Source organism: Schistocerca nitens, chromosome 4 (assembly GCF_023898315.1).
Source record: "Schistocerca nitens isolate TAMUIC-IGC-003100 chromosome 4, iqSchNite1.1, whole genome shotgun sequence".
Taxonomy (NCBI): domain Eukaryota; kingdom Metazoa; phylum Arthropoda; class Insecta; order Orthoptera; family Acrididae; genus Schistocerca; species Schistocerca nitens.
The window spans coordinates 598,032,189-598,059,469 of NC_064617.1; the positions used below are offsets into that span (position 1 = coordinate 598,032,189).

The 27,281-nt window shown below is 40.9% G+C and overlaps 1 protein-coding gene across 1 annotated transcript in view; it reads left to right on the top strand.

Annotated features, from left to right (window-relative positions):
* The first annotated feature begins 18,600 nt into the window (after positions 1 to 18,600).
* The window catches only part of LOC126252457 (juvenile hormone esterase-like), a 68,717-nt gene continuing 60,036 nt past the window's right edge, over positions 18,601 to 27,281 (top strand). The window contains exon 1 of the mRNA XM_049953352.1: positions 18,601 to 18,837. Coding sequence (XP_049809309.1) covers positions 18,601 to 18,837 — 237 coding nt within the window. The remainder of the gene's footprint in view (positions 18,838 to 27,281) is intronic.

A 27,281-nucleotide genomic window follows, 5' to 3' on the forward strand; every position in this document is an offset into this window, starting at 1 on the left:
CAATACTAAGTGATATTATGTATGACATTTTGTAATCACATAACTATGATGAACAATTTCTGTGAATGCAGTTGAGAACGTGAAAGCGAACCAGCTAAACTCTTATGAGACAGTGGGAGCAGCGAGGAGGAGGACTAGTTGTAAAGAGGCGGGTTTCCCAGCAGGACACACTGTCAGCTGGGCCACTTCTGGAGCGCACTCGACAACAAAAGAAGGATGCGGGGCAAACACTTTCCATTGCACCTGGACCTAATGGCCGGCCGCACCAGTGCGACCCTTCGTGGACACGATGACCTGAGATGGTCGAGTGGTCCACCGCGTGGAAATCCATCTGTGGCAATGCACCACACACACGTGACCGTGACGAGACGGCTGAGGTGAAACGACGGAAGACACGGGATAAAGGGGCGTGGAGCCTTTTGACAGGTACTGTCCAGAGAAACTTGCAGACGTCAATGACACCTGTCAACATTTCCTGGCGGAAGCCCATTGTCAAGCGACAGTAAATCATGGTTCGGTGTTCTCTCGTAGCTAAGGGTGGCACAAAGAAGAGCCATTAAGTGTCATCCTTTCCCAGGAATATCAACCTGGCGTGTCAAACGAGGATATGGCACGAATTTGACAACACAAACATGGAACCAAATCGAGATGTACGTTACACGGGCCACTAAGAGAAACTTCATGAGAGGGCAGAGATGGCGGGATTGCACATGCAACAGATGGACAAAAATCCCTACTGACAGCTGCCGCGATGAGCCCTCCCCCACCCCCGTTATATTGTGACTCAGAACAGTGGAATTACTGAGTGTGCCAGTGAACAGTAATTATATGGTTCTTAGTTTCTTTCAGAGAAACTTTGACTCGTGTATTTTGCAGGGGTTCGATTTATTAGTGTTTTTTTTACTAGACTGACTCATGTATTTTGCAGGTGTTTTATTTATTAGTGTTTTTTTTAGACGATGACTATTGAACTTTCAGAGCTGTTTTATTTATCAAGTTTTTTTTTGTGTGAGGTATTAGATTTGTGGTATTTTGTTTCGTAAATTCATTCCTGTGGCATTGTTTCGTTTATCAGTCAGATAGCTATTCATTCTCATTGGACTGTGATCGATTAGCCTTTGCATGGGGCATATTTATAGTGAGGAACTCCATAAGGGTAACAATCACATAATTAATAGTAGTTTCAGTATAATGACACAGTGATCATTGTTTGCTAACTAACTGAAATATAGTAGAGTGATTAAATTAGTGCCACAAAGTTATTTTAATTCTACAAATTAATAGTTTTATAAGATATAGAATTTTTTGCGATAACCACTTTGTGAAACATGTTTTTTCTCTTATCATTCTTTTTTCTTTCGCAGATTGTGCATTGTAATGTTCTGCTTTATAATACTGATGATATTTTCATGGTTTTTTTTTAATTGCTGTGGCACCTTTGCTATTTTCACAAATTTTACTTGTTGGTCAGGAAGTAGTTTCTGAAAGTATTTGTATGGAGTGTAGCCATGTATGGAAGTGAAACATGGACGATAAATAGTTTGGACAAGAAGAGAATAGAAGCTTTCGAAATGTGGTGCTACAGAAGAATGTTGAAGATTAGGTGGGTAGATCACATAACTAATGAGGAGGTATTGAATAGGATTGGGGAGAAGAGAAATTTGTGGCACAACTTGACTAGAAGAAGGGATCGGTTGGTAGGACATGTTCTAAGGCATCAAGGGATCACAAATTTAGCATTGGAGGGCAGCGTGGAGGGTAAAAATCGTAGAGGGAGACAAAGAGATGAATACACTAAGCAGATTCAGAAGGATGTGGGTTCCAGTAAGTACTGGGAGATGAAGAAGCTTGCACAGGATAGGGTAGCATGGAGAGCTGCATCAAACCAGTCTCAGGACTGAAGACCACAACAACAACAACAACAACAGTAAACACTCATAAATTTTCCTGTGATCAGCTTGTAAGTAGGCTGTTTAGGTTTTTTTTATTGGTAACGCCACCTCTGTATGAAAATCACTGGCTGTGCTGTGTGCAGTCTGTGGCTGCTTTGCATTGTTGTAATACTCGCCATTGTAGTGTTGGGCAGCGGCAGCTGGATGTGAACAGCACGTAGCGTTGCGCAGTTGGAGGTGAGCCGCCAGCAGTGGTGGATGTGGGGAGAGAGATGGCGGAGTTTTGAAATTTTTATAGCTGGATGTCATGAACTGATATGTATATTATGAGTTTTCAACATTATTAAGGTAAATACATTGTTTGTTCTCTATTAATATCTTTCATTTGCTAACTATCCCTATCAGTAGTTAGTGCCTTCCGTAGTTTGAATCTTTTATTTAGCTGGCAGTAGTGGCGCTTGCTGTATTGCAGTAGTTGGAGTAACCAAGATTTTTGTGAGGTAAGCGATTTGTGAAACGCATAGGTTAATGTTAGTCAGGGCCATTTTTTTGTAGGGATTTTTGAAAGTCAGATTGCGTTGCGCTAAAAATATTGTGTTTCAGCTTAAGCACAGTCCTGTATAAATTTTTCTAAGGGGACGTTTCATATGTCGACCCTTAGCCTAGGATACCTCACTGGAATCTTCTGATTTTTTTCTTGTAGTTTGTGTAATTAGTGTAGCTATTGTTTATTGCTAGCGCGTAATTATAGAGAGATTTTCCTTTGTAGTTGCAGTCTTTCATTGTTGTACAGTAAAACAGTTGTGGCATGCATGTAGATTTGCACCAAGTATTTCGCAGCTGCAATTAACTAGATATTATTTTCAGTGCTATGTTAATGTGTTCTCTTGTTTTTGCTCTTCAAATTGTGCTTTTCTGTTATCGTTTGAAATATTGTGACAATAATGGCGTGTGAAAAACGTAACACTAGGCTACAAAGTAAACTGAGAAATAATAGTGACGACGAGCGTAGCTTATCAGCACCACTGTGTAATGAATTAACAGACATTCAAAGTAGTAATTTGGTAACTGTGCATAGGGAAATGGAGCGGGCGTGAAATAATGGCGTAGACAATGAAACAAGTAGTGAACAGGGAAGCATTATCGATCGATCGGTCGGCAATAGCTCGCCTCAGGAATCCGAAATGACACGACACGATCTCGCAAATACTGTAGATTCAGGTTTTGGGTTCTCACCGTTTTCTCAAATAAGTCAAGACACATTTTCTGCTTGTCAAAATGTGAATGTTTCCGGTGCAAATTCACTGCCGAAAAGCACTGAGGAACATGTTCCAGACACCAGTGCATTGTTATTACAATTAATACAACAAATGGGACAAACACAGCAAAAGCTGCAAAAGTTAGACACAATGGAACAAAATCTTCGAAAGTTAGACACAGTGGAACAAAATCAGAGACAAACACATCAAAAGCTTCAAAAGTTAGACACAATGGAACAAAATCAGAGACAAACACGGCAACAGCTAGACACAATGGAACAAAATCAGAGACAAACACAGCAAAAGCTTCAAAAGTTAGACACCACACTTGAACAAACACGTGAAGATTTAACTACTGAGTTACATAACATTGAATCGAAATGTCAAAAAGTCTGTAATGACGTAAAACCACAGATTTGTGAGCATTTCCAACCTATTTTTTCGCGGCATGAAAATGTATTACAGAATCACGAAGCAGCCATAAAAGAACTGCAAACTATTGTTCATGAAAATCATGAGACCTTGCAAGCTAAAATTGACTCAGTTGCATCTACCGATTCGGTTACGCAACTTGCAAAAACTCAGGAAAACTTAAAGGACACAGTAGATACTCTGAAAATTGGTTCAGAAAGACATATGGAGGAAATTAGTTCATTATCAGAGAAAGTAGTTGAACTTTCGGATCAGCTAAATAATTTATCTACGAAGGTAGATGATAATCTGAATGACACAAAACTGGCAGTCTTTAATGACACAGAAGAGTGCGAACAAATTAGGAAATTCAAACAAAATCAGAATCAAATAAATACACAACACCAAAGAGAAATCCGGGAAGTACAAGATCAGCTGACACAGGTAATACAAGAATTACGTATTTCAGAGGACACTCGCGCCCCAATACGGGAAGAGGGACATAGAACCACGGAAAAGCCACAAAATAATAACACAGGGCATTTCGGAAATTATGAAAGAAATTGGCAAGGTGCACCGAATTTTTAAATGGAACCGCCGAAACGACGTAACAATGACCGATATGCGACTCGTCGACATGATGATTTTGACTATAAGCTGTTCATTACTACACGTAAATTTAAAACATTTAAGAATACTGGGAATGACATTCATCCACAAGCGTGGCTCCATCAATTCTCTCATTGTTTTCCTGCCAACTGGTCATTAGAGCACAGATTAGAATTTATGTGTGGCTATTTAGAGAATGAACCAGCTGAAAGAATGCGATCGGTCATTCACGATTGTCACAGTGAAGGAGAATTTTACCATGCGTTCCTCTCAGCATATTGGTCTCAAGCTACACAAGACCCAGTAAAACATAGCATCATGATGATGATACACTTTGAACAATCAGAATTTTCCAGTCTTGTCAAATATTTTGAAGACATGTTGCACAAGAATCAGTACCTGTCAAACCCATACAGCCCCTCAGAACTCATCCGCATTTGCTTCATCAAATTACCTGAACATTTACGACATATTATTTTGGCAGGACGTTGCAAAGACGACATTGAAGCTTTTCAGGGGCTCTTACAAGAACTGGAAATTGACACTGACAGTCGCGGAACGCGAAAACAGGAGCACAACAATTACAGGTCACATCTGTCACATTTCCGCGATGAATGAAATAATAACTGGACGCGACAAGGCTATTCTCACAACATAAATCGTGACCAAAACAGACACCACCCGTATAACAACCGTTGGCAGAGTAGTAATAATTACAGGGAAAGATCACCTCTCCGCGGTAATGACTATCACAGAGACAATCGAAGAAACAGACAATATGGGAACCAAAACAATTATTATTACGAGAGACAGAATAACTTTAGACGCAACGGTCCAGCGCGCAGTTACGATTCAGGGAGAAATTTTCCACTACTTAACCGACAAGAAAGAAACCACAGGAACTACCGACATGACGATAAACGATATGATCGTAACGACAGACCTGAATTGCATCAGAACTGGCGGGATTTAAATAGGGCAGGGCCCTCTCGACAAGGTGAATTTGTAGAAGTTAGGTCCCCAAATCCCAATAATGAAGCGCGCCAACAAAGAGACAATAGGAAATGACTCATACCGCTGGCAGCCACAAAACGTACGTACGAAACTAACGACGCAGCTGCCGTAGCTAGTAATTACGTAAAAATGGAAGACATTAGGGACATCTTACTCCAAGAACACGACGTAAAACATAACAATATTGCATATCCTGTGATTCACATTACAGTAAATGACGTAAAATTTACGGCAGTACTTGACTCTGGCAGTCCCATTTCAGTAATTAGTGAAACAGCCTTTAGCAAATGCAACAAATCGAATGATTGCCCCACACTTCCGTTACGTAAGATTAAATTACAAGGTGCAATCTTTGGAAAAAGTGCAGATGTACGCCAACAAACCAACTTAGAATTCTTTTGTCAAAGCCACAGCTTCTCTATGAACTTTCTTATAGTTCCATTATTGTCGATGGAAATTATACTGGGAGTAGACTTTTTGAATGAATGCAAAGCAATCTTAAGCTTTCACAATGCTGAAATAAGTTTCGAAAAAGAAGGTAAGTCAGTAGCTTTGAAATTTGAAGATTGGCTCTCAAACCATGACGAAGAAATTAATCGGCTTTACCTCCTGTTAGACAACAGTTCGGAATTTTCGACGGAACTTGACACTAACAATCACTCTGCAGGTACTGACAGGGGTGATATCGATGGCGCATTTGATACTAATGAGTTAATTCAGAATAAAATTCAAACAATTGAGAATTGTAATGACAATGATAGGCAAGACCTTTTTGAGATTTTACAAGCACATTCCACAGTTTTTACTCACAAAACAGGAACAATCAAGGGATTTCAATACCAATTTCGTGTTCGTGAACATACTAAATTTTGTGTTAGACCATACGTAATTCCGGCGCATTATAGGGACCGTGTTAGAACAGATGTACAATCTATGCTTGACGAGGGCATTATTGAGCCTGCAGTAAGCTCATACAACAATCCATTACATGTTGTTGAGAAGAAAAATGAATCGATCAGTCTTGTCTTAGATTCGAGACAAATCAATACTATCATAATTTCTGAAACAGACAGGCCGCAAACGTTGGAAGAACTTCTTCAAAATTTTAATGGTGTAAAAGTGTTGTCTTCCATTGATCTCAGATCCAGATTTTATCAGATCGAACTTCATCCAAAATGTAGAAAATACACAGCTTTCCTTTGTTTTGGCGTTTGTTATCAGTTTCGGAAACTTCCTTTTGGTTTGAACATTTCTTCGGCAGCATTTATTCGCGGGCTAAATTCCATATTACCTGAGTTCTTAAAACGTCACATCACCTTATATGTGGACGATATTCCGATAGCAGAAGCTTCATGGGAACAACATAATCGCATCCTCAACAGTTTGTTATGTATTTTTGCAGAATCTGGAATTACAGTTAACTTGGAAAAGTCTGAATTTGGTAGGTCAAAAGTGAAGTTTTTCGGACATATTATTTCTTCTGAAGGCATTCAGCCGGATCCTGAAAAGTTAGAAGCAATCAGAGCCATTCCAGTTCCATCCACAAAAAAACAAGTCCGCAGTTTTCTAGGTCTCGTAAATTTTTACCGTCGTTTTATGAATATGCAAATTCTTGTTACACCAAAACTTTGTTCTCTCACTGGAAAAAATACTATTTGGAACTGGGACGAACAAGCACAGTTGGAATTCAATTCTTTGAAAGAATCGCTACTTAACGCGCCAATACTAGCACATCCAGATCTGTCACAAGATTTCTGCCTTAGCACGGATTCTTCTAAAGTCGGTCTTGGTGCCCATTTATTTCAAGAAACCACAGAAAATGACACTACTGTTCAGAAAACCATTGCTTTTGCTAGCCGAATTCTAACCAAATCTGAAAAAAATTATTCCGTTACTGAATTAGAAGCTTTAGCTATCGTTTGGGCACTTAACAAATTCCGTTTCTTTCTTTCTGGTAAGCACGTAAAAGTATACAGTGATCATCGTGCATTACAATTTCTTATGTCTTCAAAATTAAATCATGACAGGTTAAAACGTTGGGCATTGTTTCTGCAAGAATTCCACTTCACAATAGTCTACATTCCCGGCAAGGAGAACATTGTTGCGGACGCACTGTCACGCGCACCGGCTGGGCTTGAGAAAAGTAACACAGAAGGCAACCTCGAGAAAACTTTCAGTATTCTTTACATTCAGAAAGTCGCCTTTGAAAACTTCATCACCACATCTTTAAAGGACATTGCTCATGAACAAGATAAAGATCCGATTTGGAAAGACATCAAAAGTAAATGGCATGAAAAGACACAGATTCGGCATTATTATCTGGTTGGAAACAACATACTCTTCAAACGCTGCACTGTTGATGACAAGCTATGGGTACTTTGCATTCCTGAAGATTTTGTTAATAAGCTCATTTGGTACATTCATTTCAGCTATGCACATTTTGGCCCACGAAAATGTTATCATATTCTTCGAACGACTTGTTATTTTAACAATATGGAAAAGAGGATTCGAAGAGTCCTGTCTATTTGTAAACTTTGTCAAAAGGCGAAACCATCTACTATCTCACATCGTGCTCAGTTGTTTCCTATCATTCCTTCTAAATTAAAAGAATTTGCAGCAGTTGATCTATTGGGGCCCCTTGTCAGAACATCGAATGGATTTTCGTACGTTCTAGTCGCTGTTGAACTTACTTCAAAATTTGTTTCTTTCACTCCGTTACGTAAAGCCGCTGGACGATCTGTATCCAACGCCTTTGTTAAAAATTTCTTACGTGAAGTTGGCCACGTTGCTAAAGTCATTTCAGATAACGGACCGCAATTCAGATCAGCTGTTTGGTCACGCATGCTTCGCAACCATAAAATCAAACCTGTTTCTATTTCATTGTACTCACCACATTGTAACCCCTCCGAACGGATTATGAAAGAAATCAATAAGCTTTGTTGACTTTATTGTCACAGAAAGCATCAGCATTGGGACAGATATTTACACTTATGAAATGCCTCATGACTCCACTGCTTTACCACCTACTCTTGTACTGAAGAATGAAAAACCACCGAACAGAATCAGAGAGCTTGTACCTTTCCCGAATACACGTAAACTTCGACACAAAGACATAATTGATTTGGCTATTAAAAATATAAAATCTGCAGCAGACAAAAGGAGAAAACTACACGGTAAAGCAAATGCAAAGAAATTATATATTGATCAGAAAGTTCTCATTAAAGCTCATTCATTGTCAAATAAGAAGAAACACTTGAATCACAAATTCTTTCTAGTTTACAATGGACCTTACAGAATCCGACGTATACCACATGATAATTGCGTTGAAGCTGAAACTCTGCGTACTAGGAAGAGTAAAGGTTTACACCACATTTCACATCTAAAACCGTTTATTGAAAGATAATCTGCTTTTTGACTTTGTCATTGCCATAAAACTTTTCACTTCACATTTCTAGTATGCATTGTCAGACTTAGAAACTGTTACCATGCAACAATGTTTGAAGTTAAATATCCAATCAAGAACCAAGAGAACTTATTGAAACAGAAATTACGAATGCATTGTTATAGTGAACAGACATCACAATGTTATTGTGTGTGTACATTCTTGCTTGTTAGTTGGACGATTACGTAACGACTATAAGGCTTACATACTTAGAACATATACTGGTAATGCTAATGAGATTTTAATGTAACATTTTGGTTTACTTGAAAATACATTCTGGATTTAAAATACTTTCTCCGAGATACCAGATGGTACAGTGGTTAATTTATGTGACAGCTACACGATTTTATCACGATGCTACTAATGAGTGACAGTTTACAATGTTGCTTTTGCAGTGTTTCTGTTTTATATCTACACAGTTTTCTGTTTTATTCTGGAAAGTAAAACATGTTTTAGTAGTAACTTTTGTGGTACAGCTACAATGAGACAGCCTTTTCTGTAGCACAACAATACGTTACGGTACAGTACTTTCTTCATCACAACAATAAGCGTAATAACTACGATATCTATACACAAAGCATTTCACTTTTGTTTATCATGAGGTAAGTAAATTGACTTCTGCAGAACTTAGCTTTCGGAGGACGATAACTATGAGACTTCCACAGAGATTATCTTACAACATGACGCACAGTTTAGCGCTACAGTACACGTATTTGAGTGATTAATTTCGCACTTAAAACATTTATTTTTTTTAAGATATTTGAAGTGCAATGATACAAGGATTTTCCGTGATACATTTCATTCCATTGCTGTAATCTGTAACACCTGAGGGTATAATTACATTAATCCTCAGGGGGGGTACACGCCTACTTTGTGTACCATGTGTGTGGCAAGCACAAGGAGCCCTAGCTAATATGGTATTTGCTTATACAACTTTACACATCGGTACCATATTTCTCTAACACAGAATTACACAGCTATCTGATTATTTACCTGAGAGAGACAAACATTTATTTTACTACATCAGTGACAGACGTTTACGTAATTACACGGTTGGATAACTTCACACTTACGAAATTGTATGTTGTTTGTACTTTGTGAACTGTTCATATTTTTTCAGAACCATTGTGATACTATGAGAGCTTTGAATGATGTATTTCTTATGGGATCATGATTTTTAAAGTACGTTTGAGGTAGATGACACTATTGAAATGAGCAGAGAATATTTTTTTAGGATTTGAAATTATTGCAGAAAGCTACAACGATTTTGAGAGTTGACTGAGGTGTTATGATGTTATTATTACGACGACGATGTGTATTATGCTATTGAGGTATGTTTATGATCAATAAGATGATGCTACCGTATATGAGGAATTTGATTATGCTACGTATTTCATATGATGAAATATTGAAGAAGTGTCGACGAATATGTATATGTATAATAAGGTAAGGAATAATGAGTAGTGGTTAGGGACTCTGACTTGTGAAAAAGGATGTTGGAAACCAAGAATCGTACTTTAAGAGTTATGAAATGTGTGTATATGCGTGAATGTATCACAATGTCGGCGAAAATATTTTGGACACTGTTATATTTACAGGATTTTGTCTCTACAGATTTGTAACGCAAATTCTTGACCTGTGAAATTTTTTTATGAGACTGCCACTGTAGCAGAAACTGCTGTCATAAATATTTCAGTAAGAAAGGTAAGTGACCTTGTCGTAATGCGTTGTGGCGCCCAGCTGGGCCAGCCGCCTGCAGAAAAAGCCATTAGATAAAAAAAAAAGGGAGGCCATTAACCTCGCTTCTGACATTCCTTTGTAGAAAGCATCGCAAATACGACACGCTAATTACTTGGAAACATATCGTACTTTCTGATATTTACTGAAATGCCTAATGAAATGACAAGAAATAGTTTGTCTACACACCTGACTATGACTACTGTCTTTCTAGATGAGAGATTTTTTTACTAAATGCCACATGGCTATTGAACGATGTTCTTATGCTTTGCTTTGTACATAGTTGCTTATTTCAATTGATATCAAGTTTCTAGCTGCACTGCAGCATTGGTTAAAATAAAATTTTATAGATGTACTAATATAAATATTTTCTGTCTACAGATCGAGTAAATAATAATTTTTTTTCAAAAAAATGAGGGAGCACAAAAAGACATTTACCTTCACAGGAACTGCATTCATAATTTTCTTTTCAAGTACTAGGTAATTTCTTTTGTAGAAATAGTTGTGGTGCACCACTTTAATTACATAGACATTAAGATGTGAATATACATTTCCCCTGTCTGCATTGTTGTCTTTACTGTAATATTTTTCTGCTTGCGCTTTGTCATGTTTAGATATAATTTATTACCTTTGCTTCTGCTGTTTGCCAGGCATAGTGCTACTGAATTTTAATTTGTGTTACTCTTCTAAGCCAGTTTACTACCGATTTATTTTTCTTGTTTGCTGCACATTGCCTTATATTAGTTGTAATATTGCAATTGCTTTGCTATTTTCTATAATGCTGCTTGCCTCGCAAATCTGCATTTTTTTCATTGCTGTTTGCGTTAATTGTTTTGTGCTGCTGCATTGCCTCGTCCCTTAGTTTAGCATCTGAGCTCAGTAGATTTAAGTTAGCTTAAGAGGGGTAGACTATATAAGAAACTGACTATGGAGAATAGGGGAAGAATGCATTGAGAAGATATATAAAAAAGATTTGGGCCAAAATGAGTATTGTACAACGAGAAATAATTATTTTGAAAGAAATATGAATAGAATATAGGAAGGAGGTATAGATAGGACTTTTTGGGAATAATGATGAATGAAGGGAGATCTCCAAGAAGTAAAAAAAGTTTTGTTTGCAAAATACTGCAGTAAAACAAACCCTTTCCTTTCCCCCTGTGTTATTCTGGTATGTATTTGTGTACTCTTGTATATTTGTGTTTTTCCTGTCTTTATGTGTTTAGCTAATCAGAGTTATGTTGTAGAATTTTTCTAATAATATGTTATTTACTTTGTAAAGATGTTTAGACATTATTTATCTGTTCTGTTTTGTTTTAATGCTCATGTGTGAAGTTGATATTTCAAAATTTATTCTGATCTTTTATGTATCTACACTCCTGGAAATGGAAAAAAGAACACATTGACACCGGTGTGTCAGACCCACCATACTTGCTCCGGACACTGCGAGAGGGCTGTACAAGCAATGATCACACGCACGGCACAGCGGACACACCAGGAACTGCGGTGTTGGCCGTCGAATGGCGCTAGCTGCGCAGCATTTGTGCACCGCCGCCGTCAGTGTCAGCCATTTTGCCGTGGCATACGGAGCTCCAGCGCAGTCTTTAACACTGGTAGCATGCCGCGACAGCGTGGACGTGAACCGTATGTGCAGTTGACGGACTTTGAGCAAGGGCGTATAGTGGGCATGCGGGAGGCCGGGTGGCCGTACCGCCGAATTGCTCAACACGTGGGGCGTGAGGTCTCCACAGTACATCGATGTTGTCGCCAGTGGTCGGCGGAAGGTGCACGTGCCCGTCGACCTGGGACCAGACCGCAGTGACGCACGGATGCACGCCAAGACCGTAGGATCCTACGCAGTGCCGTAGGGGACCGCACCGCCACTTCCCAGCAAATTAGGGACACTGTTGCTCCTGGGGTATCGGCGAGGACCATTCGCAACCGTCTCCATGAAGCTGGGCTACGGTCCCGCACACCGTTAGGCCGTCTTCCGCTCACGCCCCAACATCGTGCAGCCCGCCTCCAGTGGTGTCGCAACAGGCGTGAATGGAGGGACGAATGGAGACGTGTCGTCTTCAGCGATGAGAGTCGCTTCTGCCTTGGTGCCAATGATGGTCGTATGCGTGTTTGGCGCCATGCAGGTGAGCGCCACAATCAGGACTGCATACGACCGAGGCACACAGGGCCAACACCCGGCATCATGGTGTGGGGAGCGATCTCCTACACTGGCCGTACACCACTGGTGATCGTCGAGGGGACACTGAATAGTGCACGGTACATCCAAACCGTCATCGAACCCATCGTTCTACCATTCCTAGACCGGCAAGGGAACTTGCTGTTCCAACAGGACAATGCACGTCCGCATGTATCCCGTGCCACCCAACGTGCTCTAGAAGGTGTAAGTCAACTACCCTGGCCAGCAAGATCTCCGGATCTGTCCCCCATTGAGCATGTTTGGGACTGGATGAAGCGTCATCTCACGCGGTCTGCACGTCCGGCACGAACGCTGGTCCAACTGAGGCGCCAGGTAGAAATGGCATGGCAAGCCGTTCCACAGGACTACATCCAGCATCTCTACGATCGTCTCCATGGGAGAATAGCGGCCTGCATTGCTGCGAAAGGTGGATATACACTGTACTAGTGCCGACATTGTGCATGCTCTGTTGCCTGTGTCTATGTGCCTGTGGTTCTGTCAGTGTGATCATGTGATGTATCTGACCCCAGGAATGTGTCAATAAAGTTTCCCCTTCCTGGGACAATGAATTCACGGTGTTCTTATTTCAATTTCCAGGAGTGTACTTATGTCATAATTCCTGTAACATTGATGTATATGCTTATTTCTATTCTGTTGTAAAACCTGTACTACAAATGTTATCTGTATTGTTATGTTCTTTAATGATGTATTTTGTACCTTTGTAATTGTATTCTTATGTTATAAAATTGTAATTGACACCAGTTCATCATATTATTAACTTGTAAGCTACATTTCATTGCACACGTTTCTGTTGGTCATAGTATATGGACAATATGTGAGAAGTAGGGACTGTTAGTGTTTGCACGTGTGTTAATAATTCAGCCAGGGACTGGATAACAGCATTGCTGGTTCTGAGGACAATTCCAAAAACTTTGTGAGTGCACAAGTGGTGGTTTATGGACTTGCTATATTATCCGCAAGACTCTTCAATGGTGATTGTGCACCTGCACAGTCGCAACGGATGGCTGCTAGCCGTCTCTACAAGGACTACAGTGGGTCTGCATCTTTGATGGCCCACCAATACCATTATTTCTACAAGGACTGCTCTGGGTCCGCACCTCTGGTGGCCCACCAATACCGTTATCTCTACCAGGGCTACAGTGGGTCTGCTCTGTGATGACCTACCTACCAATAGTCTTCAAAACTTCGACTGACTCTGTGGTGGGTTTGCTCTGTTGTGGCCCAGGACCTGTCTGCATGTCAAGAGTCAGCACTGTCTTTCCGTTGGAAGGACAACACTACTTCTTCAAGATTGCATGGAAATCCACTACTTCCGTGTGCATTTTCTTTTACTGCTCAGACTTTGAGAAAAACACTGAAATGTTACTTTGATGAATGATCAGGACTGTCTTTATGGACTGTGAGACAATTTTAGCTTTTGACCAACATTGTATCAATAAGTGTGTGCATTTGATTTCTTTGTTATTGTAATTATGAAAAATTTTATCAGATCATTACTGGCCACTGTCCAAAACAATTTGTAAAATTTTTGTGGTTATCATGGGGGCTATGTAAGTAGGCTGTTTAGGTTTTTTTATTGGTAACGCCACCTCTGTATGAAAATCACTGGCTGTGCTGTGTGCAGTCTGTGGCTGCTTTGCATTGTTGTAATACTCGCCATTGTAGTGTTGGGCAGCGGCAGCTGAATGTGAACAGCGCGTAGCGTTGCGCAGTTGGAGGTGAGCCGCCAGCAGTGGTGGATGTGGGGAGAGAGATGGAGGAGTTTTGAAATTTTTATAGCTGGATGTCATGAACTGATATGTATATTATGAGTTTTCAACATTATTAAGGTAAATACATTGTTTGTTCTCTATTAATATCTTTCATTTGCTAACTATCCCTATCAGTAGTTAGTGCCTTCCGTAGTTTGAATCTTTTATTTAGCTGGCAGTAGTGGCGCTTGCTGTATTGCAGTAGTTGGAGTAACCAAGATTTTTGTGAGGTAAGCGATTTGTGAAACGCATAGGTTAATGTTAGTCAGGGCCATTTTTTTGTAGGGATTTTTGAAAGTCAGATTGCGTTGCGCTAAAAATATTGTGTTTCAGCTTAAGCACAGTCCTGTATAAATTTTTCTAAGGGGACGTTTCAAGCCAGAAATTTTTTTCATATTAATGACACAGGGACCATTGTTTTTACTTGCTGACCGAACTAGATCTACACTATCTTTTAAACATGTGTCACAGATTTTTTTTGTCTTTGAAATTGGTAGATTCTAAAGATGTGTTGAAATTATTGTGTTTTAGCAAGTAGCTGGTGAACTTTTGCCTTTTCTTTACATTTTTGGTTTAAGTTGGGTGTGGGAAGCCTGCTTGGGAATGTCTTAGCATGGCCAGAAATTTCCCTACACAGTCTTTTCCCAAAGCGTTGTGGTTATCAAAAGACTCTGTTGGATTCCCTTCATGTTAATTTCTTAAATCTGTTGTCATTTATGGCATACATTCCACTTCTAAATTTACTGTGGTGATTCTGACTCTATCTGGGAGGAGACTGAGCAGTGGAACATGTTACTTTTACACATAATCATGAACGATCTGTCACACTACTACACTTCAAAACACAGTTTATATGTAATTCATGTCACGCAGTCTCATACAGAACCTACATCCGCTTTCTTTTACATGCTGTATATGATAAGATACTATCATCCCCCTTCCCTTCTGTGTGAAAGGATGAATGAGCAAATGTATGTCTAGTTGCACGCTCGATGGTAGCAGACAAGCTGGTCTGCTAGAGAACAGTAGGACCAATGTCGGAACAGGTAGCTACGCTTTCTAAAAGCAAAGAGGTTTCTATTCTTGGTATGGTCCTGTCCGTCCCATGTCAGGTTGGTACAGGAAGCTGCCTCTCTCGTCACTTCCGTTTGTATCTGTGAAGTATCCTCAGTAGGGCCCACACCAGTCTGTCTGCGGCGAGGGTCTGAAGTGGTAAGATCTCCGGCTAAGCGTGTCTCTACTAAGTCTGTAGGACAATGGATTTCTTAAGTTCAGCCTAACTGAAAATTTAATCACCTTTATTACAGGTTTAGATCTGAAATATCTCATGTTATCTTAAATTGCAACGCAGTGTAATTCGAGTGTGAAGTTCAGAATATCTTCCAGCAGTTGCTTTGTCACCACTTTGTGAGTAAAGTGGAACCACGTGTTGATGATCTGTAACTCTAACTAAGATCATCAATCTTAACTGCGAATATGCGTGGGATTATAACGTCTCGTCTTGACACTATTTTTCAATATAGCAACTATTCTTTATGTTCAGCCCATGTGAGGTGTACTTTGTGAGACCAGTACCACGTGATTATACAATTGTTTGACCCATAAAGTTAATAGTAAGACGACAGTAACCAGTTCTAGGTTTTTCTTTTGTAAATTGCGTTTCGATGTAATTTATTTTAACTATCAAAATTATTGTGGAGTTACATTCTTCGTGTAAACCAAGTTGACCACGTGAAGCATGTCGTGTAATCATCAAAGTAGCCCTCAGCTATTCTTTTCGGGAAGATTTCACAGAGAGTTAGTATGAATTTAGTATACCAGTGTGTGGTTGTTTCATGACGGACATGATTGCGCTGCGAACGTAACTACTTTGGGTGAAAATTGAGTTGGTTGGTTGTGGTTAATTTCCTCTTGCATATGTTTCAACGTTCTTCGTGTGTTATTTTATGAATGCAATGTCCAAATATAAACTGATTTATTTCTTTTTATTTAAATTCTCTTTTTATGTATGTATCACCGGTTCTCGTAAGATGACTATTAAAAGATTATAATTAATGTTAGTCTGGTTGGGAATTTGGTAAGCTAGACTGGACACCTGGTGAAACAGTTGCTCAGTAATGCAAGGTTAACCTCCCCAGATAGCTCACAGCTTTTAACCCGCTTTTATTGCCTTCAATATCAGCACCGCTTTCAGAAGAACTTAATGCATCAACATTACAATGTGTCTCGTGACGTTGGACGTCCGTCTGTGTGCACGTCAACGTTCGCTGCCTCGTCCCGTGTGCCGACGGCTTAAGTAATGGTTGTGGCTTTTCTATTTCGTGATCACTTAGCTCAATATCTGCCACTTCGATATTCGTACGTTAATCCACGGTCATCTTCCGTTTCAGTGCCAGTATGGTTACTTAGTGGCTGATGAGATTATTTCTATGCACCTAGAGAGTTTACTTAAGACCAAATCCTCTTATGGCCTTGATTGAGATCGGTTGGCAAAATTTTGCTTTGAAAGTTATTGAACACTTATCTCATTGTACTCCTTACGACTATTTTTAATTCGTTGAGGTTTTTTTCGTCGACAGTGAATCTCTCTTTGTTTACGTAGCAGTTTTCTATTACGGCTATTAAACCAAGGTGTGTCTTTCCCATCGCTTAATATGTTTTCTGGAACATACTTGTCTAAGGCATATTGAACGATGCATATCAATTTCTTATATTTGTACCCTACATTTTCGTCCTCATATCCGAATATTGGATGTTAACTAATCAAACATTCAACAATTTGTATCCTGTCACTCCGGCTAACCAAAAAGACTTCCCTATCTAAAATGCATTATGATCACTGATACCCTCTCTACGTTAGGTTAGTTTATTCTAAGAGGTCATCTTAACGATTTGGTTCTCTGGCTATTTTCTTAAAAGACAGGCAGAATAGTGGCACTAGTTTTGGGTGCACGACTTGTATGTTATCCAAGGACTTAATTTGGGGCTTGTCCTTTTGCATAGTTCTTTCTCTGCTGTCTTCCATCTCTCAAAGTTACACATTCATTTTGTATTGCCTTCATTTTGATCAATCGCTGTCTAATGCTCACTTCAGTCCCTCAACAACCTCTGGTTATTTCTGTTTATCCAGGTCCCAATTCCCTAACTACCGACACCTTTGCAATTTCTACAACTTTAATCTGCATTTAATAACATATAAATTTTGGTCAGACCCTGAAAATATTTTGCAGTTTTAAATATCGTTTCTTAATTGTTACCTCGCTATTTGAAAACTTCCGACGTTTCCAGATATCTCCCATATATATACAACTTACTTGATTCTTATATCAAGCTTTAGGATGTTCTCTGAGTGGCTTCCGCTTTTATTCTTTTCCCCATATTCTTCTACTATTTTCCCATGTTTTCAGTGCTTACTGTGGATCGTACTCGAGTAACCTGTAACGTCAAAGAAAACATTTACCAAAAGAGCCATGATGAATCTAACATCTCTGGAAAATGTTCCTAGAAAATAATTTGCATTCGGTTGAACACTATTCCAATTCAGAGTTTTTAAGCCCGAGAAACGAGTAGCTTGATTCCATATGTCTGGCTGACCAGTTGTGTCAGGTAAAAAAAGAATGGGGAAGATTAGGGTCTTATCCTGTCATTAGGAACAGAGAACAAAATCGAATAGTACATCGTAGTGGAAGGAACTAGGTCTTTTCCGAAATAACCAACCCAGCATTCACCTTAAGCGATTTAGGGAAACCACTCTGCATGGCGGTTTGATGAATCGAACGCCGCTCTTCCAGAATTCTTGTCCGTTGCCTAAACTATTACATATTGCTCGGGCTGTAGAATAGACGACAGGCGTCTGATATGTCGGATTTGTCGAACTGTACAGAAAATGCGACGTGGTTCAATACACATATTAGTTTTATCCTTTGCCATCAAGGACCAAGCACTATCTCAAAGATAAAACAAGCGGTAATGTACCAGCCAAAAGCATCGTACACAGAATAACTGACGTGTTGTCCATTAGTGTTTGCTACTTCGACTGTAGCAACTTTATTCGTGTCGTTTGTTTGAAAATTAAATAGATCTGCTGCAAGTAAAGTCCCGGAGGTGCGTGTCAGAACCACTATGCTTCATCTGCAAATAAATTGCAGTAAGATAGTGTGACTCTCCTGGCTGTTTGATAACGAGATGCGGGAGCTGAGATATCTTTGCGTACGCTATCGACCTTGGCCACCAAGATCTCGCAAGTAACCAGGCGGCAAAGTGTCAGTCGGCGATGGGATCGCAGCTGGCGTGGTTTTTGGCGGCGCTGTGTCTGCTGCTGCTGCTGCTGGTGCAGCTGCAGGCGGCGGTGGAGGCGGGGGCGGAGGGTGGGGGTGGGGAGCCGCCGGTAGTGAGGACGCGCCAGGGGGCGGTGCGAGGCCGCCGCCAGGCGTCCAGCAAGGGCCGCCCCCTGCTCGCCTTCTACAACTTGCCGTACGCCAAGCCACCCGTCGGGTCGCTGCGTTTCATGGTACGTATCCTCACAAGCGTAATGGAAGGTAGACGAACTGCACTCTAAGACTGAAACAAGAAAAGGGCGCAACACGCAGAAGTTTTCCTAAGGAAAAGGAAACCGGCAGATGTGATGTTCATGTTCTAACAAACAAATGGTTACAATTTCAGGAAAAATTTCTGATTTATTCGAGAGAAAGAGCGTCACAAATTGAGCGAATCAGCGATGTCTTGGTTGTTGGGCTGCATGGTGGAAGATAGTCAGGTTAGTTTCAAGCTGCTGTCTGGGGTGTCTCCAGACATCTCAGCTACACACTGCTTTGATGATGGACATAAGTTCCAAATGGTTCGAAAGTTTCTAATTATGTATTACCTGTAATATGATGAACATTGGTGCATCATGAAGTAACACTTTCCGCCACCATACAGACAGTGTCATCTGGGTATACTGTTTTCTAACATTCTGCGTGGTGTCTGTCTGTTCTAAGTCGTGTCTCCTTACCACTTTCGTGCAACGACGCTCTGAGCGTGTTTTTAGGGAATTGACTTGTTTGAACCTGGGACCTGTTGCTGGTAAGGAGACGCCAGTCGACACATGACATGTGGAGTTCAGAAGAGTTCAGTGAGACTAGCGATGATATAATCAAATACTTAATGATTTCAGTGTCAGCTCCACTGCACTCCCTGTAAAAGAATCTTAATACTAACTAAATTTAGTGGAAGGGGTCCAAGGCTTTCCTATTTTTAGTTAGCTGGTAAAATAACGTCGAAAAAGCAGTTAAGTTTACCATTGGAATTTTCATTCTACTCACAAAACGTTGTTTATAAATTGTACTATTGATAAAAGGAATTTTTAATACAGGAAGATAAAAACCACATGCGTTCAACAAAAATGTGAAAGAATATTCCCTGAATGGGTGTCCAAGTTGTATAATGGATCGAAGAATGACCTATGCCATATCACATCTATAATCTAGGTTTAAATTAAGTTTTATAAAAGAGAAAACTATCAAAATGGGCTACAGTGACACTCAATTAACTTTAATTACTTATTTAACTTGTCATAAATTACAGTGGCTGATGTGGCTTCTCAATAATTATATAACAGAAAAATCATCGCGCTTCAGATTTTAACTTCAAGTAGCAAATCTGAATACCACGAAGTTTAACTGACGATCGACACCAGTATTACGTAAAAAAGGGGATGTAACAGATGAGACTTCTGTAGTTCTGAGTGAAGCCTTATGCGCTTTTATGTGGCATCGCATGCGTTCATTACCTTGTTGGTAGTTAGGCAGTGTCAGGGGCGGCGGGCGGCGCAGCTCCACACACCTCGCCATATCGGTAGCAAACTCTCTCAAACTTATCCTTACTACTGTTTACCAAAGTTGGTTTAAGAAAAAGGTATCTGGCTGTGTTTTCAACTGACCAATAAGCGTCTCAGTGGTAACCTTAAGCTCTGCCTACAAAAATTCTGTCTATCCAATGAGAAACGTTATACTTTTCATGGTGTGGCAATGTTTTTAATGTTTGCTACGTAACAGAGACGCGTATAGTCTAACACTAAAACTTGCAGCTGGTGTGGCCCTCTTAGTGTTATCATAAGATCTATACTGTTCTTCTATCTTTTAACATGGACTGGGGGATGGATCTCCCAGCAGTCAGCCGGCGATGTGGGTGTCCCATTGTTCCGCTCTTATCGTAGGACCTTCTAGCCTACAAGGCTCTGCTCTCGGCTTCTGTTCTCATTCTCCCCTCGGAACTGCATCTGTTTCACGGTGGGAAGGTATGACATGCATTTAGACATTCTTGTGTTAGTCTGTGGTATTCCATTTGCTCACTTGTTGATTGTATTACCTTGGTTAATTTAATGTCAGGATTTATTCGGAGCTATGAGACATATTGCCGGATTTGCTATCATGTCAGGGTTTTCATGGAAGGTGTTGGATTTGCCTGACACCTTACAGTTTGCCTCGGCTGGTTCCTGACATGTTTCAGATGCTCTTGTTCTGCATTCCCACAATATGAAGCAAAGTATCTTATCAAAGCTATATCAGTTAGATAGATATTGGTATCAGCTTCGTATTTTCAGAAGGAAATATAGTAATTCCTGGTGTTAGTAGTGCGAGGAATTAAGCACTTTCTGTATATCTAGTGGCATGAGGGAGATACTGATTTTCGTCCTTCACTTGGCGAAGGTCAGGCCGGCAACGCCTAATGTGCGCCATGAGTGGAGCGAACAAGGAAAATGCATGATAATCTCATATAAAATTAAAGGTTTAAATACTGTTACAGATAATGAAGAGAACTAAGCCAATGTTAAAAATTTTGGGTCTCAGCAGGAACTGATAATTAACTTGTTCAATATTTCAGTTTCTATGAAAAATTACTAAACTAATGAAAATCTTAATAAATTTTTACCCATTGCCCCACAGCATCTATGTTACAAAATGGTCGCCTTGTTTAAAATAATAACTGACAGATTTTAAAAATTTAAAATTCTGTCATAATTCACTCATTATGAGGTATCATGTCATGCAAATGGTTTCTCACAATAAGTCAAGTATTAAAGTTAGAAAGTGGTGCATGTCTTGCGGCAACGTAATTCACATTGTGCGTATTAAATATCTCGGAAGACCCAGCGGTACCTACCGACCGCCGTGTCGTCCTCAGCCGATAGGCATCACTGGATGCGGATGTGGAGGAGCATGTGGTCAGCACAATGCTCTCCTAGCCATTCTTCGTGACCGGAGCTACTACTTCTTAGTCAAGTAGCTCCTCCCTCGCAATGCCTTATGTACCCCGCTTGCCAATAGCGCTCGACATACCCGTATGTAAACTATCCAACAGCTAGCCAAGTGCAACAGTAGTTAACTACTGAGGGGAACCAGTGTTACCACTGTGGCAACGTGGTAGATGTAGTGCACAAATTACCCAGACTATTTTCATTCAGTATTTGGGAACGTCATCGGTGAACGAGGTTCGCCGATGACATTGTAATTCTGTCAGAAACAGCGAAGGACTTGGAAGAGCAGTTGAACGGATGGACAGTGTCTTGAAAGGAGGATATAAGATGAACATCAACAAAAACAAAACGAGGATAATGGAATGTAGTCGAATTAATTCGGGTGATGCTGAGGGAATTAGATGAGGAAATGAGACACTTAAAGTAGTAAAGGCGTTTTGCTATTTGGGGAGCAAAATAATTGATGATGGTCGAAGTACAGAAGATATAAAATGTAGACTGGCAATGGCAAGGAAAGCGTTTCTGAAGAAGAGAAATTTGTTAACATCGAGTATAGATTTAAGTGTCAGGAAGTCGTTTTTGAAAGTATTTGTATGGAGTGTGGCCATGTATGGAAGTGAAACATGGACGATAAATAGTTTGGACAAGAAGAGAATGGAAGCTTTCGAAATGTGGTGCTACAGAAGAATGCTGAAGATTAGATGGGTAGATCACATAACTAAGAGGAGGTATTGAATAGAATTGGGGACAAGAGGAGTTTGTGGCACAACTTGACAAGAAGAAGGGACCGGTTGGTAGGACATGTTCTGAGGCATCAAGGGATCACAAATTTAGCATTGGCGGGCAGCGTGGAGGGTAAAAATCGTAGAGGGAGACCAAGAGATGAATACACTAATCAGATTCAGAAGGATGTAGGTTGCAGTAAGTACTGGGAGATGAAGGAGCTTGCACAGGACCAGGTAGCATGGAGAGCTGCATCAAACCAGTCTCAGGACTGAAGACTTCAATAACAACATTTGAGAATGAGACCACTTAGCGACTTCCAATAAAATTTACACATTACCTTTCGAAAGAAATGTGGTCTAAGTAATCCAGACACGAGCTGCAGACCCCCAGGATAGCGGCCCTGTAGAGGATGGAACTTAATTAAAATGTGACCAGCCCTTTGGAAGTCACCAACATCAGCCTTGGTTGCGGAAAGAAGACCTACAAATGGTAGAGGTAACATCCAGTGGTGATGCCTCGATAACTCACTCCTAGACGATGTCTGGCATAGTCTACCCCTCATAGCTGGCATCCTGTCTAAAATAAGCAGTCTGTACGCGAGCTCATACCGGCATTCTTTCTGAAACAGTAGTACTTCTCACTTCTATGTGATAGAGGAACCGAGGCTCAAGGGCGTGGCCATTGGGCAACCCTGACAGCAATGGGTCAGCTTTTCTGTTGTGTTCGTGATTTTACTGCTCCGGTTGTGTCGTCGTGGTGCAATAGGTTCGCCTTTCAGGAGATCTGGGAAGCAATTTTTTCTGGGTTACTGAGGTTTCTTGCGTCACCCATGCTATGATGTCTACTGCTAAGTTGACCACAGAATTCTTCCGTTACGCCAGACGAAGTCTTGGTGTAGCAACTCCGATGTTCATAATCCTCTTGGGATATCTGATCTTCTATACAGGTTTTATCTTGGGGTTTATCCCGGAGAAAACGTCCATTGGAGTCAAATCAGGGGAACGTGCAGGCCAACTGATAACACCGTCACGATCGGTCCCGCGACCAGGATAGAATAGCATCAGCGCTTTTCTGGCCCCGAAGGAGTGGTGAGACGGTACCACATGCGTCTACGTATTTCAGTTTCTGCTTTCTCTTAGGAAAGCCAGTAGCTCTTCGGTGAGAGATTGTGCACGTCTTTCACGTTTTAAGGTTTCTTCGATGAAGTAAGGAGAAGCGACGTGGTCTCCAATAACCCCAAACCAGACACTCAAATTTCAGTGACTCTGATGTTTAACTTACCTCAGCCAGTGCGGATTCTCAACGACCCATATTTCTTACATTCAGTTTCCCACAGTTGGTGAAGGTGGCATCACTGGGAAAGAGAAATCTTTGAGTAAAGAACCAGTTGTCCTATGTGACGTCAGAGTTGAGCAACATATTTCCATTCGTCTTCTGACTGTTGGTGTGATGTGGCACACGATGCAGATGGAAACTCTTGGTGTACAGAATACGAGCAAAGGTGGACTGACTTATTGCAGAGCCACTTATAAATTCTCTGGAGTTAAGAGGTGGAATATGCACACCAGCTGCTAGAACATCAATTCGCTAACTCCACTGGTTGCAGATTTGCGCCTCACCCTTTGTGTAGTATTCCAGCCCCTTCCGATAACCATTTTTTCGAATTCGCGTATTTGTTGGATACTGTTTCTTGGAATATCTTTAGATGTACGATGCGTGTTCTTTTGGACATGTCTAAAAGAACGAACTCCAGACACTCATGTTTTCACAGCCGCTTATGAGGCTGTCAAGGCTTATATGCTACTATTATATGTGTGGTGTCTCTTCTTTCTAATATGTCCGACAGCATTTCATGGTATCGTGACTGTGGATGCAATCTAGGCCAGACCTCCTGCGAGATTAGTGATAAATTCTGCGAGCAATTTGGATGGTAACAGGGGGGGCTATAGAAGTAGTGTGCAACATGTTGGGAATTTGGAACGGGTGCGAGGTGCCGGGGCTAGCAGTGTATTTAACACTAAATTCTTCTCGAATCTTCATATGGGAATGATGCTCTAAGCTCCCCTCTTTTCTAACTCCAACTTTTTCTGTTCCACATGGAACAAGAAGAAACGCGAACTGACTGTAATCGACCCTGCAAGTGGAGTAGAAAAGAGTTTGGCACCTGCAATAATTTAATCAGATAGAAATTAATTAGATAAAGGAAAGTTTCATTAACGTAGCGAGAAATGAAAGGGTTGCTCTACCGATTAACAGAATGAAGTTCTGTCCAAAATAACAATTTGATTTATTATGACTAAACTCAAAATAATAAACAAAACAAATGAAACATTTACAAAACATCAAATTGGATACTCAAATAAATGCTGTGAAGGTGAAGTTGTCCATAAACTAGATTGTGACATTTATGACCAAGTGGTATGTGGAGCCAATTCCTTGCAACTCAAATCTTAAGAGAAACACCCAGCCAACATAACATTAATTGCTGCTACAGTAGTGATAACTCAGATAATGAACACCCAAGACAGAAAAAAGTTAAAAAAGACGAACAGGCGCGCGCTGCTTAGCTCTGATTATCACTTTGCAAAATTCCCTAATCTTCCGGTGCTGCAGACGTACATTACCAAGCTGTCTTCTTAACTGCAAGGACACGATCTGGCATACCGGAGGTGATGGCTGGTTGCTTCGACATCCCGTGGTGGTGATGATAATGTCGTGAGTATAGCGCGAAACAAATTCTCCTGGTCTGGTTGTTCCAGACTAAAGACTTCCTAGCAACACAAATACGCCTCTGAGGGAGACGAAGAAGGCTCGCTACACAATCACTGACGGTACAGTGAGTGATTTTAACAAGAGAAGTCACGCAGTAACTCCGGTACAGTCAACTTTAGCCAAAATTGCTCAAGACGGACAACATAGGCCGCTTGTACGCAGAACGCTCAATTGCCAATTGTACTCGGAAAGTTATGTTGAAGTCAAAACTTCAGCAACTTCGTCAAACAGTTACAATTAAATGAAAGTATATTAGACAGCCAACGGAAGGCAGGCTGTACAGAGCAGCGAGAGCTCAGTCTTGTAACCTACAACGACCGAAAGGCGGGAGACAACTCTCTCCAGAGCACCCATACAAGCCGAACACAGAACATTCCCACCCCCACGACAGTGGTCGTGGTTAAACGTTCCAATCGGCAACTCGAAAACCGGCGGAAAATTCCCCTCTATTGCCGACGCAGTATTATTCCACCAATGGAGATACTTGGTGCCAATTTCTGCGCCGATTTTGCTACGTCAAGGAGCTTTTGCCTGGGAAAGCCAATCACAGTTATGATTTTGTAGAAAACGCGGGAATTTGCTCGCCAAAACTGCCTGGGAACACAAGTCATTCCCACGTCTCGCTGGTAGCCCGCCAGAAAGTGTTTTCAATAAGTTTCTGCGAAGTAACGTAATCTCTAGCACAGCCGCTCTGTCAGGCCCCTCTGGGCGTGTCGCCCCCGCTCTTATGACAATGTCGGCGTCTGAAAAGCATCCACTCGACTCCCTCATACCTGTCGGCTTAACCCTTTCAAGATCAGCAGACCGGACCAACCGGGTGACGAGAGACGCTGCATGGGAAGTCCGTGTGTGCAGGAATAGCGACTTTTCACCGCATGCAATTAGAGAGGAAACTCGAATTACTCAGAGTAAGATAGAATTATGAGAGTGGGCCCATGCCACCTCTCACAGGAAGCATGCTTGAATAGCAGAACTGGTGACGGCGACCGCTCTTGTAAACTGTGAAATCCGGGTTGGAGTCCCAGTCCAGTACAGATTTTCACTTGTCGCCACTGAACTATATCAATGCCCTTACGCAGCTGACATCGGTATTTCTTTTCCCTCGTGTTCTCTCCAAGTCCATTCTGCAGTCTCTGTAGTGAAATAGCATTCCTACTTTTTCTAACCAGCGCTGGACCTATGTGAACGATGCAAACAGTGAAAGCTAAATTTCCTGCGTGCCGATTTTATACCAGTACCACAGTGATGCATCACTGTTTCCTCCTTACCCCACGTGACTTATTTCCATATCTGAGCATGAAGTAACGAGCTCCTGTGTAAGGCACCAAACGGCGGCATGTTCAAAACAAATGAATTCTAAGATATAAATGTTGTAATTTCTCCTAAACCAATATTCTGATTCTAAGGAACTAAACCCCTTAGAGTATTACAACAATACCAGCATAAATACCACAGCTTCATTTGTAAAAGCGTACTTCACGCTGATGCTCTGCAGTTAGTCATTATCAAACTTTTTACGTTGTTTAACGAGACCTTTTTCACAATTCATCTAGCTGAAAACAGAATTACGCTATCTTAAACAGATCCAGAAAGGGGAGATGAACAGTTTTGCCATATCACACTATATATTATTTACTGAATATCTCCTACATTTCTTATTACACACCTATATTTGGTAATGTTTCTATTCCCACTCTGACAGCGATAGCGTGGCTGAAGCGTTAGTTACCCAAGGTCTTTTAGACAGCACATATTTCCTAGTTAACTATTTACGGTTATGGACGATGTAAGCGAGATTTTATAAATACGTTTCCAACGAAACAGACCAACAGGAGTAGTTGGTGCTTGGCCGTCACCTTCCGCGAGGTTGCTATATACAGTATTACGCGTCACAGCCCCGTCTAGCATCAGTAGGCCACCCGGTCTGCCTGTCTAAAGCCTAACCACCGGTAGATCAGCTCTGATTCCTGATTCGTACCTCCCCCACTCTCATAGACATACAGATATTTGAGGTCATCAATCGCATTCCGCAGTGACTATTCCCCCGTTCTTACATATATTTCTGCCTGTACATGCACATCGTTATCCACCGTTTATGCTCTGCGACCAGTGTATTTGCTCTTTTCTCTTCCACAACAACATCCAAGTCGTATCATTCTATTACTGAGATCTCAGTATGGGTCTACTGGCATCCCACGTTTTCTAAGTTCAATGTAACT